The 17,539-nt window shown below is 44.9% G+C and overlaps 3 protein-coding genes across 3 annotated transcripts; 1 reads left to right on the top strand and 2 right to left on the bottom strand.

Annotated features, from left to right (window-relative positions):
- Positions 1 to 6,535: 6,535 nt before the first annotated feature.
- Positions 6,536 to 10,318, bottom strand: LOC129718384 (uncharacterized). Its single transcript, XM_055669139.1, has 2 exons — positions 7,055 to 10,318; positions 6,536 to 6,629 (listed from the first exon to the last, which is right to left on the bottom strand). The coding sequence occupies exon 1, from the start codon at positions 10,078 to 10,080 to the stop codon at positions 7,981 to 7,983; it is 2,100 nt and encodes a 699-aa protein (XP_055525114.1). The 5' UTR covers positions 10,081 to 10,318; the 3' UTR covers positions 6,536 to 6,629; positions 7,055 to 7,980.
- Positions 10,319 to 10,755: 437 nt separating this feature from the next.
- Positions 10,756 to 12,927, bottom strand: LOC129718386 (STAM-binding protein). Its single transcript, XM_055669141.1, has 3 exons — positions 11,608 to 12,927; positions 11,445 to 11,547; positions 10,756 to 11,378 (listed from the first exon to the last, which is right to left on the bottom strand). The coding sequence occupies exons 1-3, from the start codon at positions 12,645 to 12,647 to the stop codon at positions 11,319 to 11,321; spliced, it is 1,203 nt and encodes a 400-aa protein (XP_055525116.1). The 5' UTR covers positions 12,648 to 12,927; the 3' UTR covers positions 10,756 to 11,318.
- A 2,140-nt stretch (positions 12,928 to 15,067) lies between these two features.
- Positions 15,068 to 17,136, top strand: LOC129718385 (zinc finger protein 37 homolog). Its single transcript, XM_055669140.1, has 4 exons — positions 15,068 to 15,311; positions 15,368 to 15,540; positions 15,609 to 16,430; positions 16,486 to 17,136. Exons 1-4 carry the CDS (start codon positions 15,192 to 15,194, stop codon positions 16,988 to 16,990), a joined length of 1,620 nt encoding a protein of 539 aa, XP_055525115.1. The 5' UTR covers positions 15,068 to 15,191; the 3' UTR covers positions 16,991 to 17,136.
- The last annotated feature ends 403 nt before the right edge of the window (positions 17,137 to 17,539 follow it).

The raw sequence follows: 17,539 nt of genomic DNA, 5'->3' as shown, positions 1-17,539 counted from the left end.
GCCTCCCATGGCGTGTTTGGCGTCCCGTTTACCGGTACATACCAGACACTTGGGAGGTGCACCGCAGTCCCGTGCCTTGTGGCCTGCGCCACCGCAGCGGCGGCATAAATTGGACCTGTCGGGCCCTTTGCACGACCAGGATTTATGCCCCCGCTCAAAGCACCTGAAGCAAACGTCAGGCTGTTGGAAGGTGCCCAGAGGGCAGACCGACCAACCCACCTTCAACGTGGCCTTCTTCAGGGCCTTGTTACCCTCCGTTAGTGGAAGCTTTATGGTGGCAACCTGGGTGCCGGCCGGGCCCCTGCGGAGACGAACTGCCTCTGCGGTTACTACCACTCCACACTCACGTTCGAAGGCTTGTGCTATGTCACACCCTTCGGTGATCTCGTCCAGGTTTTTAAGCTGGAGAGTCACTTCAGGAGTGAGGGCTCGGATTTTAACCTCCTCGCCTAGCACTTCCTGGGCCGTCTTTTTATAGGCACAGCCCTTGCCCTTCGCCTCTTTGCGGAGTTCGAGGATCATCTCGCCGGTGCGTGACCGACGAATTGTCCTGACGTCCGTGCCGAGGTCTTTGAGCTTGGGATCGCCTCTCATGGCCTTCAAGACTTCGGCGTACTTAGACGCATCGGTCTTGAAAATGAGGGCGTCACCCTTGCTCCGCCTACTCGCCCCTTGCGGCTTCTTATTGCGGTCGCCACGCTTCGCGCGTCGTTCCCGCTTCTGCCGCTTCTTATTCACCACGGTAGTCCAATCCGTGGCTACGCCGTTTGCCGGTTCGCCGTTTGCTGGTTCTTTGCTCGGCTGGACCGACGAGCCAGCTTCATGGCTGTCACCGAACAACCGCCTCCGTTGCGTCCTGGGGGCCGTTTCCCCCGGAGAGCCCCTCGCACGTTTGCCAGTCGGTTCGGTTGAACAGACTTCGGCAAGCGATGCTGCAGCTGTTTGTGTGTATTTAGACACAGCTGCAGCACTCCCTTTTTCAGGCTGGTTGAGCCTCGCCTCTAGCGCAAGTGCCTTGCTTTCGGCATCATTAGCCCGTTTAAGGGCTTGCGAAAGCTCGGACTTCGCGCTGCATACGTTCATACGTAACAACAGAAGACATTGTTTCAGGTCTTTTGAAATGTTGCTACGTTCGTCCGTGAACTTGAGTATTTCATCAAGTTGTACGGACACCGCCTCCACGCTTGGGAACTTTTTCATGTGGCTTTCTACCGCAGAGAGTAGCATAGCCCCAGATATCTGTTCCCGCTCCTTGGCGGTTTTAGGTGTTTCCACCTTGCCACCAGTCTTCGCCGTTCCGGTTGGTGCTGGCTTAGGCGTGCCCGCCTTTGCCCCAACTCGGAACTCCCCTGTCGGTGTCGCAAAAGGTGTACCAACCTGTGCGCCGCCTTTACCGGCATCGGCCAGTCTCGGTGGAGACCGGGCGATGCCCCGCCTGGCAAACGGGTTTACTAACCCGTCCGCCCCATCCACTACCTTCGCCTCTTCGTCGATTTTAATAGTAAACATTTTGGTTAAAAGGGTCCCCCTTCCAGCCGCTATCCTTGGTCATGGTGGAGTGGTCGCCTATATGGTCCCATGGTGGCCTATGCCGGAGCAGTGAGGTCATGGCTAGTGAAGGTCGCCATAGCCCCTCATGAGCAACTATGACGCCTCCCGACCGGCGTAAGTCAGGAAAGGGCATCTGATCCCACTCCTGCCTGATTCCCATCAGGCAATGACCGCGGAACGTACTGGAAGGCCTGCCAGGTTTTACGGGACGGAGACCCCTGCAGCCGTATGCCACCTCGCCGTTTCAAGCCGTTGTCACGCGACTTTACTAAGGGAGCTCGGTGCAGGTGCCAGCCCTACGTCGTGGTATAAAATCGTATTCCCTCTCAAAAACCTAAAAACACAGCGACCAGCACACCATAATTGGGACCTTACTGGTATCAGCCCCAATAGGCAGGTTAGTGCATTTGGATGATGGGAGCGGCACTACTCGCTCCGTCGAAGCTGTTTACGGGTGGCCGTGGCTTTTACGGGGAATCGACTGCCCAATGCCCGAAACCCCACCACTCCCTAGGCAAGCTCGCGCTGTAGTCTGTGCGAATTGAATTGAGGGGGTATCCCCTCCCCCTGGAATTTTCTCAACCACACTGTTCATCTGGCTGTAAGAAAAACTCTCCTTCTCCTGCAGGTCATAAGCATCTGTTGGCGCATATCATTGAATTGCAGTAAGGTGTTCTAAATCTGGCCAGGATTATTCTTTCGTTTATTGGTTCCCACTTCATCAGAGCCGCATGTACCCCTGAGCTCAGTAGAAATCCAACTACTCTTTCTCGAGTAGCGTTTCTACCTCATATGCCAGAGAAGAGCAAGACTTCCCCCGATGATGTCCTGTGTTCGCCAGTGCCTAGCTAACGGACTTCGCTCAGTCCCAGGATGTCAAGCTTCAGCCGGGTAGCGTCTCTTGCAAGTTGCGCCAGCTTACAGGGAGATAGTCCAGGCTGCCTTGTACCATCTACAGACGCGTTTAACAACGCTTTCCAGTTCTGCGTACCGTTAACTGCTCTGGTTCATGCTCGCTTAACGCCGACTTTCGCATCCCTCCGCTCGCTGCGCACTTTGCCGAGGGTGTCATAACTTGTCGCGGTGAAGGCGTTCTTGATGCCGGTCCATTGCTCTTCGACGGGTCCACTAGCGGGCAACTCGGATTCCAGTTGTCGGACTAGGGCCTGTTTCTCCTCAGTATTCTTCAGTCGGCGGTCGTCGTAACGACAGCCAACCTTCTCTTTTCGTCGTTGAACATGTGCGACGCGCAGATGTATCTTAGCGATACAAGGTGATGGTCGGATGCAATATCAACGTACATTATGGAGACGACGGAGACAAAACTTTGATATAATAAACACCATTCGAACATTTCGCCCCATCATTTTCATTCCAAAACCGTACCAGTAAGATACGGACGCTAGCCGTTGAAAGGAGGAAAGACAAAATAGTACCGGTCAGCTCGTTCCAGGTTTCACCCGTAATGCTGGTGGCTCTTAGTAGTACATGGCTACTGCAAAAGTACTAAAATGGCTGGAATTCCAGAGAACAAGAATCATCGGCAACTGGCACCTTTTGGTGCCTCAAAGTGTTGTAATTGAAGTGGCTAGTTAAATTCGTATTTGCTGCCTACTGAGAAAGGAAGAATACACCGAATTCGCTAATTCTAATGTTTGTCTTGTCATTACAAGCAACGAACAAATGGTTTTCTAATTCGAATATCTGGGAAGTGGAGATGCCAATATAAATAAGGTTTCATTCATAAATTTTATTTTTCATTATTGTTCAAAGCGCTTTAATGTCTCAGGAAATAAAAATGTACTGTTAGATAAAAAATATAGAAAAATACCATAGTCCTACGTCATGCGGTCGTTTCTTTGATACCACCCTCCTACTATTTACGCTAAACTGCCGCTATTCGCAAAACAGTCCAATGTTTTCTTTTTTTTTGCGGAAATAAGTCCATTTTGACATGCTCTACAAGAGTAGCCATTGAAATCTAGGTTGTGGAAATCAAACCTTACTTGTTCAAAGGCTATTCTTGAAAAACATGCCAAAATGGACCCACTCTCGCAAAATTTACATAGGACTCGCAAATTTTACATAGGTCTATTATGCGAATAGCGGTAGTATAGATCGTTGCCAAAAATCCAGATCGATTTCTTCTATCATTTCCTGTATCTATTTTATGTTTGTTTTCGGGTACAGTAGGTTGTTAGCCCAAGGTCGCTATCCCGCTGACGGGGCTACCTCCCTAAAGTGTGCGGGATCCACCGTTTCCCCTTCCCTGTTGGCGTAGGCAATCAAAGTTACGTACCCCAATCGGCGTGCAGGTAGGGATAGGAGTTAGCACCTAGAGGTGATAAATTTGCACATGTTCACTCTTTTTGCCAGCCCAGGTTCATCGAAGTCGATAGAATCCTGACGATGTTGGATAACAACCGCAGATGGTCACCAATCAACATGCCATGAGCAGCCATTGTCTGTTTAGTGATTTCTTTAATCTCTCCCAATCCTCCCCCTAGCCTAGATTATTAGGTTATGGGCCCAGTGCTGCGAAAGGACATTGATTCTGTGGAGCTTGCCAACGATTCAGCTGTTGATAAGAAACGAAAGAGGAAGCCACGGGGCGATTGTACGTTGATTGTACGGCGTAAACTTGTCGGTAGACCGAATACGTGGAAGCCCTACGTCTGCAATTGAGGAAATAGAAACTCCCTTTGAAAAATTGTGCGAAAAAATCACAGGAGGGTTGTGTGCAAAGCCACGACCGCAAGGTTGAAGTAGAATACTTTATTTAACCCCTAACCGTATTGCGGCTTGTAACATCAAGCGATTGCGTGTTACATCATGTTGCAACTTAGCAGCTGGGAGACGACGAAATTCTGTTCATGCTGATTGATTGAATCGACTTCATATTAGTTCTGCATAGTCGAACTAACTGCTTTTGTAAGGGCGTTCTAACAGGGCAGTTTGTTATTCAATGTCGGTTATGCTGATCACAGCCTTTGCGCTGCCCTTACAGTGGGGGGTTAACTCGATAACGAAAAATTATACAACTGCAACAGAATTTGATTGCATCCCGCACAGAATGTCTGCTTGTGTTGATGCCAGAAAATTATTAACCTTCAATTACTTGTTTATTTGCCTTCAAAAAGGTATTTTGCGGTTCAAAATCGGTTAGTGATCGCAGCCATTGAGCTGCCCTAACAATGGGGGAATTAAGATACACGGACAACATGCACTGTGGAAGCTATTTCACATTCAGTAAATTAGACGGACGCGACAGACTTAAATTGCTAGAATTCCTACACAGAACGCTTGCTTGCGTTGTCAAAAATTCAATTCAATGCAATCTTCATGCTGCCCCAACACGGGGGGAGTAATGGCAGTCTGGCGACACACGCTGAGAAGAGCCGCGCTGCTCCTGAGACGTGGTGACCAACCACAGGGCTAGTGCTGCTGCTAAGGAAGAACGACTGCTGTTGTCGCTGTCTAGAACTATTATGAGCGACTCCGGCTGAAACAGGCTCTTATATAGGCCAAATAGCATGTTTTCAAATGCAAGGTATATGATTCTGTCGACCGTGCTTGAGAAGCAATCATATAACTACCAATCAGAGGTCGATTTTTTTGTTTTAACAAGGCTTGACTATTTTCAATAGTACAATAGTGTGAATAATAAAATTACAATAATCTGCTTTTGGGAAGAATCTTAGAAGATTTTCCAATCTATTGCTGCAAGAACGAAGAAAATCCATCGAATACTAACCGATTTATTAGCATTTGAAATTGGACATATTTAGATTTTAGATTTTCATTTCACATCCCTATGTAACCAAACTTCCTGAGAGAAGTATTCTACTTCAAAACGCCGAACATTCACAATTTGAATGTGTTCGGAATTCTGGCATACACCTGGGTGCCCAAGGAGAAGTGCAATAGGTTAAACTCGAGAAGCTAGAAGAATGTGCCCGGAAAAAACGATCACGAGGTGCAGAAAACGTCATCAAGTTAGTTGCAAATGAACCTAACGTGCGAAGCTTCTTAGCAAGAATCTGGTTGACTACAGATGGGTCTTCAAGATTAAGCGTGGCGAATATGGGAACATGGAACGTTACAAAGCTGGTAACAAAGTGCTACTCCCAAAGGAGAGGATTCGACAATAAATACACAGCTTCTGTGGTGAAGATCTTCTTATGATGTTGGCGGTGGCAAACCAAGCAGGAAGTACCATCAGATGGAGGTTAAAACCGCTTGCTTTTTTGAAGGGTCTACTCAAAGAGGAAATCTACATACGTTAACCTGAAGGACTAGAGAAAGGTGATCCACAGCTCGTCTGCTGAAGAAGTCATTGCACGGACTAAAGAAAAACTCCAATGAGTTGAAACGAGCAGTTTAGCTCTTACGTGCTGAAGCTGGGCTTTAAGAGTTCGTACTTTGAGTAACGGTATATACTGGAAAAAAAGACGGTAGTTCACTTACCTCATTTCAAGCTGCTTTTACGCAAAAACCAAACGGAACTTGGCCTGGTGTGATGGCGTGAAGATGCCCGATCTTTTATGAAGATTCAACTAAGATCATCTTAGTACAATCAGGCCATTTGGTTGTCAAAAGACCGCTTCCTTCCTGCCTTCACACTGAATTCTACAGTATCCATGTTCCTTTCCTCCCGACAAATTAAGTCTCTTTCCAATAATGAAATTGACCAAAGAAACGGTATAAAAACCCTCTTCAGGAGATTGTGACTATAACTTCTGCCGGCATATTATGTAGGGTAAGGTGGGGCAAGATGGGTCACTGGGCAAGATGGGTCATTGCCGTTTTTGAGCTTGAAATAACTTCTTTGGTGATGACACTAATTTTGCATGATGCGTAACGTATTTTCGACTATGTATCACGTGTTCATAGTTCATATTCGCATATTGCTTGTTTTTAATAAATAAAATATTTTTTCGCTTAGTTTCTTACGCGATTCACACTTTTGAAAAAACGTGTTCTCTCATCGTACGCTTTATAATTTAAAGTAAACCTTTATTGCAGTAGTAGTTTTGCTCATGATGTACTACATAATATGCTTTTGAGCATAAATAAATCTGAAATAATCATGAATATCACAATCGTGAACTAAATTATTGATTGGGGCAGCATGGGTCACCAAAGACGAGGCAGTATAGTTTGCATCGACAGCTGATTTTTTAATGTTAACGTTTCAGTTTTAAGGCTAGATTCGACGTAAACGGTGTTGTCACTCCGGAAAAAACTTTCATTGTTTCAATAAGCCGACAGTAGAGAAGTTCTACAAAATGCTGCAGAAAGTAATTATCGAGGAAAATTTAACCCCTTCGGCGGTATAACATGGACGAGATGACCCCATATTTTTGTTATCTATGAAGAGAAGGCATTTTTCCTGCTATCCGTAAAAAGTTCATTGAGATTTAATCATAATTTTGTGCTGTTTGGGAGGGTGACCCATCTTGCCCCTCCAAATGACCCATCTTGCCCCGCCTATTTTACTTACTTTAATTTTATGGCGACAGATCATTGAGATCCTATGCCGAATCCAGAATACGTCTCCACAAAACTCGGTCTTGGGCTGCTACTCTCCAGTCTCCCCTTACACCCGCTGCTCTGGCATCCTCGTCGACAGCACACATCCAGCGCGTGCGCGGTCTGCCTCGAAGTCGTCGGCCTCTATCCGGTTCTCTACTAAATATTATCTTTGCCGGTCGCTCATCCGCCATCCGTGCTACATGGCCAGCCCACTGTAACCTGCCGTGTTTCATCAGCTTGACAATATCAGCGTGTTTGTATACTTCGTACAGCTCGTGATTCATGCGCCTGCGCCACACCCCGTTCTCTAGTTTGCCTCCGAGTATTGATCGCAGGATTCTACGCTCGAAGACCCCAAGCGCTCGTCGATCGGCCTCCTTCCACGTCCGCGATTCATGTCCGTAGAGCGCCATCGGTAGGATCAGAGTCCTATAGAGCGCAAATTTCGTACGGATCTGTAGGCTACGGGACCTAAGTTGGCTACGCAATCCGTAATAAGCCCTATTCGCCGCCGCAATCCACCTCTACACCTCGTGGCTCACCTCGTTGTCACATGTCACGAGAGTAACAAGATATATAAATTCGTCGACCACTTCGAAAGTATCCCCATCCATCTCCACCGCAGCACCAACACCCGTAGAACTACCACGCTCTCTGCCAGCCACCATGTACTTCGTTTTGGCAGTGTTTATGGTGAGTCCAATTCTCGCAGCTTCCCTTTTGAGAGCCGTAAAGGCCTCCTCAACTGCTCTACGGTTAACACCAATTATATCAATGTCGTCCGCAAAGCCCAGAAGCATGTGAGACTGAGTGATGATGGTGCCGATCCTCTGCACACCTGCCCTTCGTATTGCACCTTCCAAAGCTATGTTGAACAGCAAGTTCGAGAGCCCGTCACCTTGCTTCAGACCATCTACCGTCACAAACGCGTCCGAAAATTCGCCCGCTGTCCTGACGCATGATGTGAAACCGTCGAGCGTCGCACGTATCGTACGCCGCTCGAAAGTCTATAAACAGATGATGTGTCTGCCGGTTATGTTCTCGAAACTTGTCGAGGATCTGTCTCAAGGTGAACATCTGGTCCGTTGTAGATCGCCCCACTCGAAAACCGCATTGGTATTCTCCAACAAAGGCTTCCTGCAACGGCCTCAGTCGTTGGAACAGGATACGGGAGAGAATTTTGTAAGCGGAATTGAGGAGGGTTATGCCTCGATAATTACTACACTCGAGTCTATGTCCCTTCTTGTAGATAGGGCATATGAGTCCTTCCAACCAGTCCGTAGGTAGTTGTTCCTCAGACCATACCCTTAGGATAATCTGGTGAAAAGTTCGGCCGGTAAGCTGTCCTTCCCAGCGGCTTTGTTGTTTTTTAAGCTCTTTGCAAGCATTCTTCACCTCGTCCAATGTTGGTGGGTCCACAGCTTGTCCGTCCTCCCCAATTTCTATCCTGTTCCCCTCGACGACTCTCCTCCCTTCCTCGCCGTTCAACATCACTTCGAAATGTTGCTTCCAACGCCTGGCCACCTGCGATTTATCGGTAATTAGGTTCCCCTCCCTGTAATTGCACATGGCAGGTACTGGCACGGTCCGGTTCCTGATTCCGTCGATCGTTCTATAGAAGCTCCTCGTGTCGTGCCTGGTGAAGCAATTCTCCGCCTCCGCGAGAACGCGATCGTAGTGCTCACGTTTCTTACGGCGATGAAGCCTCTTTTCGGCAGCTCTTGCCTCCCGGTATTTCTCCCGCATCTGACGCGTTACACGATTAGCTGCTACTAACGTGTTGGCGTAGGCTCGATTCTTCTCCTTCGTCACCTCTAGGCACTCAGCATCAAACCACCCACTACGCGTGGTTCCCGTTGTCATGCCTATCACCTCTCGCGCTGTTTCGCTGACCGCATCAAGGATGTGCTTCCACTGCTCGTTCAGGTCCTCTCCAGCTGGTCCACCGACTCGTCTATCAACTTTCCGAGTATACTCTGCAGCAACTCCTTCCGCTGATAACCTCTGGATGTCCAGATGTATCTTCCTCGCCGATCTCGATTTAAATACATTGGACAACCGGGCGCGAATCTTGCCTACCACGAGATAGTGATCCGAGTCGATGTTTGGCCCGCGAAAGGACCGCACATCTATGACGTCTGAGAAGTGCCGGCCGTCGATCAGCATGTGGTCGATCTGGGAGCAGGCCTCTCCATTGGGGTGTCTCCAGGTGTGTTTCCGAATATTCAGACGTGCAAAATGGGTGCTACAGATGGCCATTCCCCTGGCCGCGGCGAAGTTCACTAGCCTCAAGCCGTTTTCGTTGGTGGTAGAGTGAAGGCTTTCCCTACTAATAACGGGACGAAAGAACTCCTCTCGTCCGACATGTGCGTTCGTATCTCCGATGACGATCTTTATATCGTGTTGTGGGCACTCTCCATACGTTTTCTCGAGGAGCTCATAAAACTCCTCCTTTACGTCATCGGTTTTATCGTTTGTCGGCGCGTACACGTTGATAAGGCTGTAATTGAAGAATCTGCCTTTGATCCTCAATACGCATAGACGGTCATTAATAGGCCTCCACCTAATAACACGCTTCATTTGGTTACCAAGTAGTACGAAACCGACGCCCCGTCCCGCTCTATCGCCGCCACTGTAGTAGATGTGATACTTGAAAGAAGTGCCCGCGGTCGGATCGACCGCCCGGAATTCACGTTCTCCGGTTTTAGGCCACCGCACCTCTTGGATGGCTGCTACCTCCACTTTTGCCTTCCGTAACTCTCTGGCCAAGATGCCCACGCGTGCCGGTTCGAGCAAAGTCCTAACATTACAAGTACCAAGTCTCCAATCGTTGTCCTTTTTCGTTTGCCTAGGTCTATACCGATTGTTCCGATTCGTATCATTCTCTGGATTGTTCGTAGTATGTTTATTTTCAGCATGCTGCCTTACTAGGGCTGCGATGCCTAGTCTCGCGACGGGGCTGCCGTCTTGGGTGTAGCTGGCGAGACACCACATTTCATAGTTCAGCCGTCCGCTCCGGATCAGTCGCTGTTTGAGCCGCCCCTGACCTGGGGAACAGACGCTCAGGCAAGCTGCTCTCCAAGGAAAACAACTCCCCCTTCCCTGTCAGCATACGACCAAGTTCCCACCGGTTAACCGATCTTCCCTTGGTTGCTCGTATCCCAGTCGGTACCACGTGGAGGTAGGGATAGGAGTTGCTGGGCATTATGCTAAGGACCACACTGGGGTCTATTTTATGCCAACTAGTACGGGTGTACTGCTGGTACGCATTGCCCAGCCGTTTACCAACCGCCCCGCCTATTTTACAGGGCAAAAAAACACCTTTTCTAAAAATTCTGTAAAAGCGAACCAACACTTGATTTTTGTTATTTTTCAGCGTAATGTAATAAAATATACATAACTTCAAAATAATCATCTGAAAGGTAGACCGAAACTATCTTCAGTTACGTGATATTGAAGATTTGGCTTAGGTGACCCATCTTGCTCCCCCTTACCCTAACGATCGCAATAAAAGCCTGCATTTGAAAAGAATTCTTCAAAAAACATTAAGAAGGTAAAAAAGGAAAGGAAGAAAGAGGAAATTTGAAAAGATTAAAAAAATACACCACAATTGGAGATTGTTGGTCTAACAAAACCAGGGCAAGCAGTACACTTCGACAGCAACGATGACTCACCGTATCTAGTACAATAACAGCATAGTTACCGATTTTATTCGTTGAAACACAGTAACAGAACAGTGGCACTCCTGCGCTACTACCACCTAAACTAATATTGCGAAATGATAGTAGTAACTAAAAATTGCGTTGATCTATGCGAAGTGTTTAGTCATATATAAATACGATTGAAAACTAGATTCGGAACTATTCCATTTTCAATATGTGCATATAATAAATACATCGCGTTTTTTTAACACTCACTTAATTCACAGTTGCATCGCGGATTATTCTCACAATAATTCATACTCGTAATAAAGCACTTCAAAATAAGCCAAAAGTACAGTTCACACTAAATTTAGTCTGCATTTTTTTTCTAATATTCGACGCTCCAATTTGGCTGCCGCCTTAAAAATACACGCGTAAATTTGTAAATAGTTGCAGTGGCCTAATTTGGCGCCTTGTGTAGGCAAAAATGCTCTCTTAAATCCGATGAACAATATCGATTATGTGTATAAGCTAGTAGCACACAGTTTAACAATTTTTTTAGGCATATTTTGTTCTGGTGTCGGTAAGCGTTTATCGCAAATCGACAACCTCGATCGATAACTTATCCTCCAGCGTTAAGTGAAGGGCTTCCTACGAACGAGACAAAACATTTAAGAACAGTTCGTCACACGTGATGAGTCATAGCAGAATGTTTACCATAAACAGAGGAGGATCCTTTGGATGCGGATGAAACCCTGACTGACGACACTGGGAAATATAATCTAACCCGTAACTGGGTGTCAGACAGAAAAAACCGGTTCTGAAACAAGGAACAAAGATTATATAAAAATATAAAAACAAAAAGGCGAGCAACACTTACTCCTGGTACTTTGGCGAACAAACAATTGCGATGGCTTCTTCCAGCATCATCTGGTAGGAGCAATGCGTGTGTAGATCCACGGAGGAAAGGAACGCAGTCTGGCTGGGATGGGTATGGATCCATCCGAGTGTGATCAGATTCATCTGGTCCTGGTAGTTGAAGATTTCTTCCTCGCTCATCGTTGTACAGCTGTCGGAGGTGCCTTTCTGCTTGGGCACAATAACGTGCGAAATTACCAGCTGATTGTGTGCCAGCTGACCGGCAAGGATTCCGCACGTTTCGATATTGTTCATAGTATTCTTCGCAGCCAGCTGCAGAAATCGGCTCATCGTATCTGTCGGAACTATTACCGGTCGCAGACTGCCAGCCACTACGGATGTTGGCGAAGGTTTCAGAGTGCGATCGAATGCCGGCTTTGCTGAAGGTTTGGTGTCCGGAAGCAGTAACCCAGCACCCCCAGAGGCTCGGGTAGGATCCGTTGGAAAATCATTAGGATAAAGCACACGATCCAGCATTTCCGCATCGACCAGCATTGAGGGAGCGCTTGGTTGAGGAAAATTAGAAGGTGACACTATCGAAAGCGCCTTAGCTTTCTCCAACTCTTCTCGCCGTCTTTTTTCGTCACGCTCCTTTTCTAGTCGCTTGTTTTCCAAAAACTGCTTATATTCCGTGGTATACTTTTCCATCAATTTAACTTTTAGTTTCTCGGCCACTGGAAGTACCTCCTTTATCTTTTGCTGATTTTGTTGTTTTAAATCGGCCGGAACTGTTTTATATTCTGGATGACTCAGAATTTTCTCCAGGAACAAAGTCATAAATTTCATATATAAAACGTAAGCCCATTCGATATTATCTTCCTTAAGATAAACGTGAGCCATCCGAACCATTTCCAGCCCGGATCGGTAATACCGCTTTATTGGAATGTTACCGTCTACTTCTACGGTGGCACTGGCAGTCACCAGCTGCCGTATTCGCTCCTTAGGTTCCACGATTCCCATCTGAGCTGACTCCGCCAGGAAATGATCCATTCTGAAGGACATCGCTTATCACTTTGCTATATAAGCAGCGTGTGAATCACTGTTGAAGATACCGTGCCTAACTTTCTAACACCGATTCACAACTCAGCGGAAAAATCCCGTGTGTATCTCTTAGCAGCGGAATCTCCCAAATCAAGTGCTGCTGAACTATTTTGTCCAATCAATGAATCCGTTTTTCTAGTTTTCTTCCTTTCACAATCTGACAAGCGTAAATATTGATGAACATTTTCTTCTTCGTTTGTTTTGACTACCAACATTTTTGTCGATTTCCTTTGCACAGTGGGTTTGCTGATAGAAGAATTTATGTGTTAAAAGAAAACTTTTGTTGACGTTTTCCCAAAATTACACTGAAAAAAATAAATAAAGTATTTTAGCAGTGATTTAAGGCTACATTGTTCCTGAATGTATTGTCTTTTTCATTTCTAGTTATAGTGAATTTCTTTATTCCACTGTGTGCGGGCAAAACTACCGAGGAATAATAAAACGTCATCGTCATTTAAGACGCAAGTAGGAAAGAGATGCCAGATATTTGTTTACGAACTTAGCACGTGCGGTGGTGGGTTGAAGCTAACAAATTTTACAGTGCGGTTCGGGCAGCACGGCAGGTCAAAACTGGGCCTGGGAGGGTTTTGACAGCAGTTACTGCGCTTCCAGGTCAAAACGAGGTGAGCTAGTGGAATAAAGAAATTCGCTATTAGACTTTCTGCCTTTTATTCATAGACGTCAAAAACATTCACCTAACTATACTGCCGCTCCAAGCATAACTGTCCCAGCATCCATAAGGTTTGCATAGAATATGGGACAGTTATGCTTGGAGCGGCAGTATAGTTGTTATACCACAATTACATCGAGCTGAAAAATATCACTTTTTTTATACATTTTTACAGGTTGTTAGCTGCTTTGCTTGAAACATTACCAAAAACTATAAAAATTATCGACTTATCGGACGATAGTTTCACTAGCTGTTCTGTAATTTTCGAAAACACCGAAGATTTCACAGACTCAAAACACAGACTCAATAAAATCATCGTTCGGATGATACCAGTACTTTATGGCACTGCATATATATTACCGTATCGATATTTTATCGATATCAGTGCTTGATTTATCAATGACGCGAGCGCCACATAGCGGAAGCATTACCACTTAGGGTTAAATGACGGTTTAAAGTTTTTACACATCTTTTGGAAATAAGATGAACGTCTGTTCTCTGTGGTTCTCCGTTCCATAAATTTTTAAGTAACCTGTTCTATACCAAAACTCAAGAAAACTGTTTGATTACTAGAACTATAAGCTGTTTGGCGGAAACAAATGTATATTATCTCATAATTATACACCTTACTTCTAATTGCGCTTGGTACATTCTCGAGGAAAATAACATTGCAAAAACATTAAAAAAACCTTAAAACTTGCTGTAATTGTACATAGCTATACCATAATTTAATTAATTAATTTTTATTATAACATAAAAAACATGGTATTTTTACTGTAAGCTTGTAAACGATTGTTGTCATTACCATGTTTTAACAACGTTTTTTGTTGTTGAATCTACCACCGACAATAATTTAACCATGAAAAACATTGTCAGTGACTTCTAAATGTATGGGAAGAATGCCTGAAAAAATGCTGTTAAGATACATAACGACCCCTCTTTTTCATGGTAAAAATGGCAAAAACGATGTTTTTTATTGTTCTGCACAATGATATTTAATGTAAAATTGATGTATCTACAATGAAAAACATTGTTAAATTATGGTATAGCTATGTACAATTACAGCAATGTTAAAGGTTTTTTAATGTTTTTTTAATGTTATTTTTTTCGGGATTCTTACTTTTGTTTGAAAATACTTAAAATAGAGTACACTAATATCGCTTTTTACGCGGCTTTTTTACGCGGATTCTGAAATTTACGCGGTTTTTTTTACGCGGATTCCGGAATTTACGGAGTTTTTTTTTTACGCGGATTCCGGAATGTACGCGGTTTTTTTTTACGCGGATTCCGGAATTTACGCGGTATTTTTTTTGCCCGATTAACGATGGTTTTTTACGCGGATTCCGGAATTTACGCGCTTATTTTTACGCGGCACGTATCCCCCGCGTAAAAAGCGACTTTAGAGTACATTCATTTCTAATTATTTGAATAAACAGTTTATGAGATTTGGCATCTTTGCCATCAGGGTTCGTTGCTGTTGATGGATTCTGCAGTTCGAACCAAAATGTGACATTTCTCATGTTCTCATGTTTACTTTTGCTTGCTTCAGTGATACCAAATGTGCAGATTTGTCTGCAAAACGCAGATTTTGTCAAAGTCTCCTTATATTTGCGCAGATTTTCCTTAAATGTGTGCAGATTTTTACAGACTTTCGCCTGCGCGAGCGAAATTTTTTCGGATCACGGATAGATATTTTTCAGATTTCGAGCACATTTTTCCGGTTTTTCGAGCAGTTGCAGACATTTTTCAAAAACATCTGGCATCTCTGTTGCTTCGAAATGGAATAATCTTCACATAACGAAATTTTGAATTATTCAAAATTCTCTTCAAACATCATGGATTTCGAGAAAATATGCCGCCTGTGCTGTGAGGAAAAGTCCCAAATGCAGTCACTGTTCGTCCAATCCGATCAACACTTCTGGAAAGACATTTTTTCGAAAATTCTTCAAATAAATGTATGTACAGATAAACTTACTAGTTTCTTGTAATAATATAATTTATTCTTATTCAGATTGACAAAAAGGATGGTTTACCACAGAGTATATGCAGTAACTGTATGACCGTCATGGAAAATATTCAAGAAACAATTGAACAGTTTCGTGCTAATGATAATATGCTTCGGGAGAAGTTGCGTGAAGCTTTTGTACCCGCAATTAAAACCGAAGTAGTTGAAATCGAAGATGAGTGAGTATTCTCAAGCTGTATCATGTACGGATTATTCCAGCTTAATGGCATTTTATCATTTCCAACAGACCCAGAACAGAAATTTTTCAAATTGAAATAAACACTGATGATACTGATATTAAAGATGAACCCTATTCTTCACAAGATGAATTAAATCTAGTGGAAAAAGATGAAGCTATCGAAAGTTTGCAAGAGTCTGATTCAAAGCTCGATGATCCCAACTGGTCGCAAAGCAGTGAAGAGAAACCTGTAAAGAAACGGAGGAAGCGCCAGCCTAAAGATCCAAACGAAGTGAAACCAGTCGGTCGTAGACGGCGCAAGAAAGATCCAAATCTTCCCCATGTCAACGATCACAAATGCTACATTTGCAAGAGCGAGTCGCTCGGTTCCAATGAGGCGTTGTACAATCATTTATACTGCCATAATGACCAACTGCCGTACACGTGTACCATTTGCGTAAAGGAAGTCATTGTTATAGATAACGTTTCTACGCTAAACATTCACAAACGGATGCACGAGCTGCCGGTGAAATGCGATCATTGCGATCGACGTTATTTAACGAAATATACCTACGCACAGCACGTGCAGCGTGATCATTCGGGCGGAAATGTTCCCTCCAATTGCGAGCTATGTGGCAAAGTGTGTCCTTCCAAAGTATCCCTGCAGTATCATATGTTAACGCATACGAAAGCGGTCAGCTGCGAGTACTGTGGAAAAATGTTCAGCCAGAAGCACAAACTCGAGCTGCACATTAGGCGGAAGCACGGCGAGTCGACGATGATCGAATGTCACATCTGCAACAAAAAGCTAAAAAGTTTGGACTCACTAAGGTGTCACATACAAATCTATCATCTGAACCAGGAGTTTAAGTGTAGCTATTGTGACAAAAGGTGCGGGTAATACTCGTAGATGTCAGTTTTTTTAATTAAAATAGTTTTCTTTCAGTTACGCTGCTGAAACTTCTCTAAGATATCACGAAAAAAAGCACGAACAAAACCCGGACTATAAATCGAGCAAAGATTGGAGGCAGTACTACACTTTCGTCGAGGCGAGCTCCGGGTTGCAGAGCAGCGGGCGGCTGAAGAAGTGCAACCTTTGCCAGGAGGTGGTCAAGTCTATTGGCGTCCATCTGAAGAATATGCATTTCAGCGACCCGTTCAGCTGTAATCTGTGCGGCGCTGCCTTCAAGAGACGAGATTTCTACGACATGCACATGCTAGAGCATAAGCACGGCAAAATGTACCAATGTCCGATCTGTAACAAGGAATTTTACATGAAACGTCTCCTGTTGGCACACCTTAAAACGCAAAAGCATCGAGATCATCCGCTGGCAAAGAACCTAGACTGGCTGCTTGAGAAGGAAATGAACGTCCGAGAACTGCTGATAATGGAAACCAATAGTGCAGCCCAAGCGGCAGAAACAAACTCCGAATCTGTGAGCAAAATCTAATATCCTTTTTTGCTTTGAGTTTTTTCAGTGTCCACAAAATTTTTATCTTCAAAAAGTGAATTATTTTCTCTTATTTCTATCGAATATGCGCTTATCAATACGGCGTCGATGTTATAAATAAATCTAATTGAATAAAAATATTCAAATTCAAGGGAATTTATTTCAAAGAAACTTTAATTTAAAAAGTTCAAACATTCAAACAAATATTAGGCCGAGGCGGTAGTTGTTCTTCGCTTTAGTCCCTTTCCGACAGGGTGAGGGCCGCCAGCCCTCTTACCATGGCGTTCTTCCATGAGCTGCTTTATGCGGTCCAAAATCTGATCACGGGTGGTAGGATCTATCTTGAATTCGTCGAAGATTTTCACGACCTCGGCACGCAAGTCTGGGTGCGGTCCGCGCGGTCCCCTGCCACGACCTGGTTTCTCATCACTGGAAGCGGAATCTACTCCGCTGCCTTGATTGGCGGATTGCGCCGATGTTTGGTGGTTGGCCAGAACTAGTAGGCATGAAATTGCCACCAGAGCTAGGGCGGTGTAGCGATTCATCTTT

This window comes from Wyeomyia smithii, chromosome 1 (assembly GCF_029784165.1).
Source record: "Wyeomyia smithii strain HCP4-BCI-WySm-NY-G18 chromosome 1, ASM2978416v1, whole genome shotgun sequence".
NCBI classification, from domain to species: domain Eukaryota; kingdom Metazoa; phylum Arthropoda; class Insecta; order Diptera; family Culicidae; genus Wyeomyia; species Wyeomyia smithii.
The sequence above is the reverse complement of the archived record's forward strand: the minus strand, read 5'-3'. Positions and strand labels throughout refer to the sequence as shown.

Bases quoted from the DNA above. Each gene is read 5' to 3' on its own strand.
- LOC129718385 (XM_055669140.1), top strand. From the start codon at position 15,192: ATGGATTTCGAGAAAATATGCCGCCTGTGCTGTGAGGAAAAGTCCCAA. The intron at 15,312-15,367 runs GTATGTACAGAT...ATTCTTATTCAG, and splicing joins CGAAAATTCTTCAAATAAAT to ATTGACAAAAAGGATGGTTT. The intron at 16,431-16,485 runs GTGCGGGTAATA...GTTTTCTTTCAG, and splicing joins TGTAGCTATTGTGACAAAAG to TTACGCTGCTGAAACTTCTC.
- LOC129718386 (XM_055669141.1), bottom strand. From the start codon at position 12,647: ATGTCCTTCAGAATGGATCATTTCCTGGCGGAGTCAGCTCAGATGGGA. The intron at 11,548-11,607 runs GTAAGTGTTGCT...TCCTTGTTTCAG, and splicing joins TGTTCGCCAAAGTACCAGGA to AACCGGTTTTTTCTGTCTGA. The intron at 11,379-11,444 runs GTAAACATTCTG...TCTCGTTCGTAG, and splicing joins AGGATCCTCCTCTGTTTATG to GAAGCCCTTCACTTAACGCT.
- LOC129718384 (XM_055669139.1), bottom strand. From the start codon at position 10,080: ATGTGGTGTCTCGCCAGCTACACCCAAGACGGCAGCCCCGTCGCGAGA.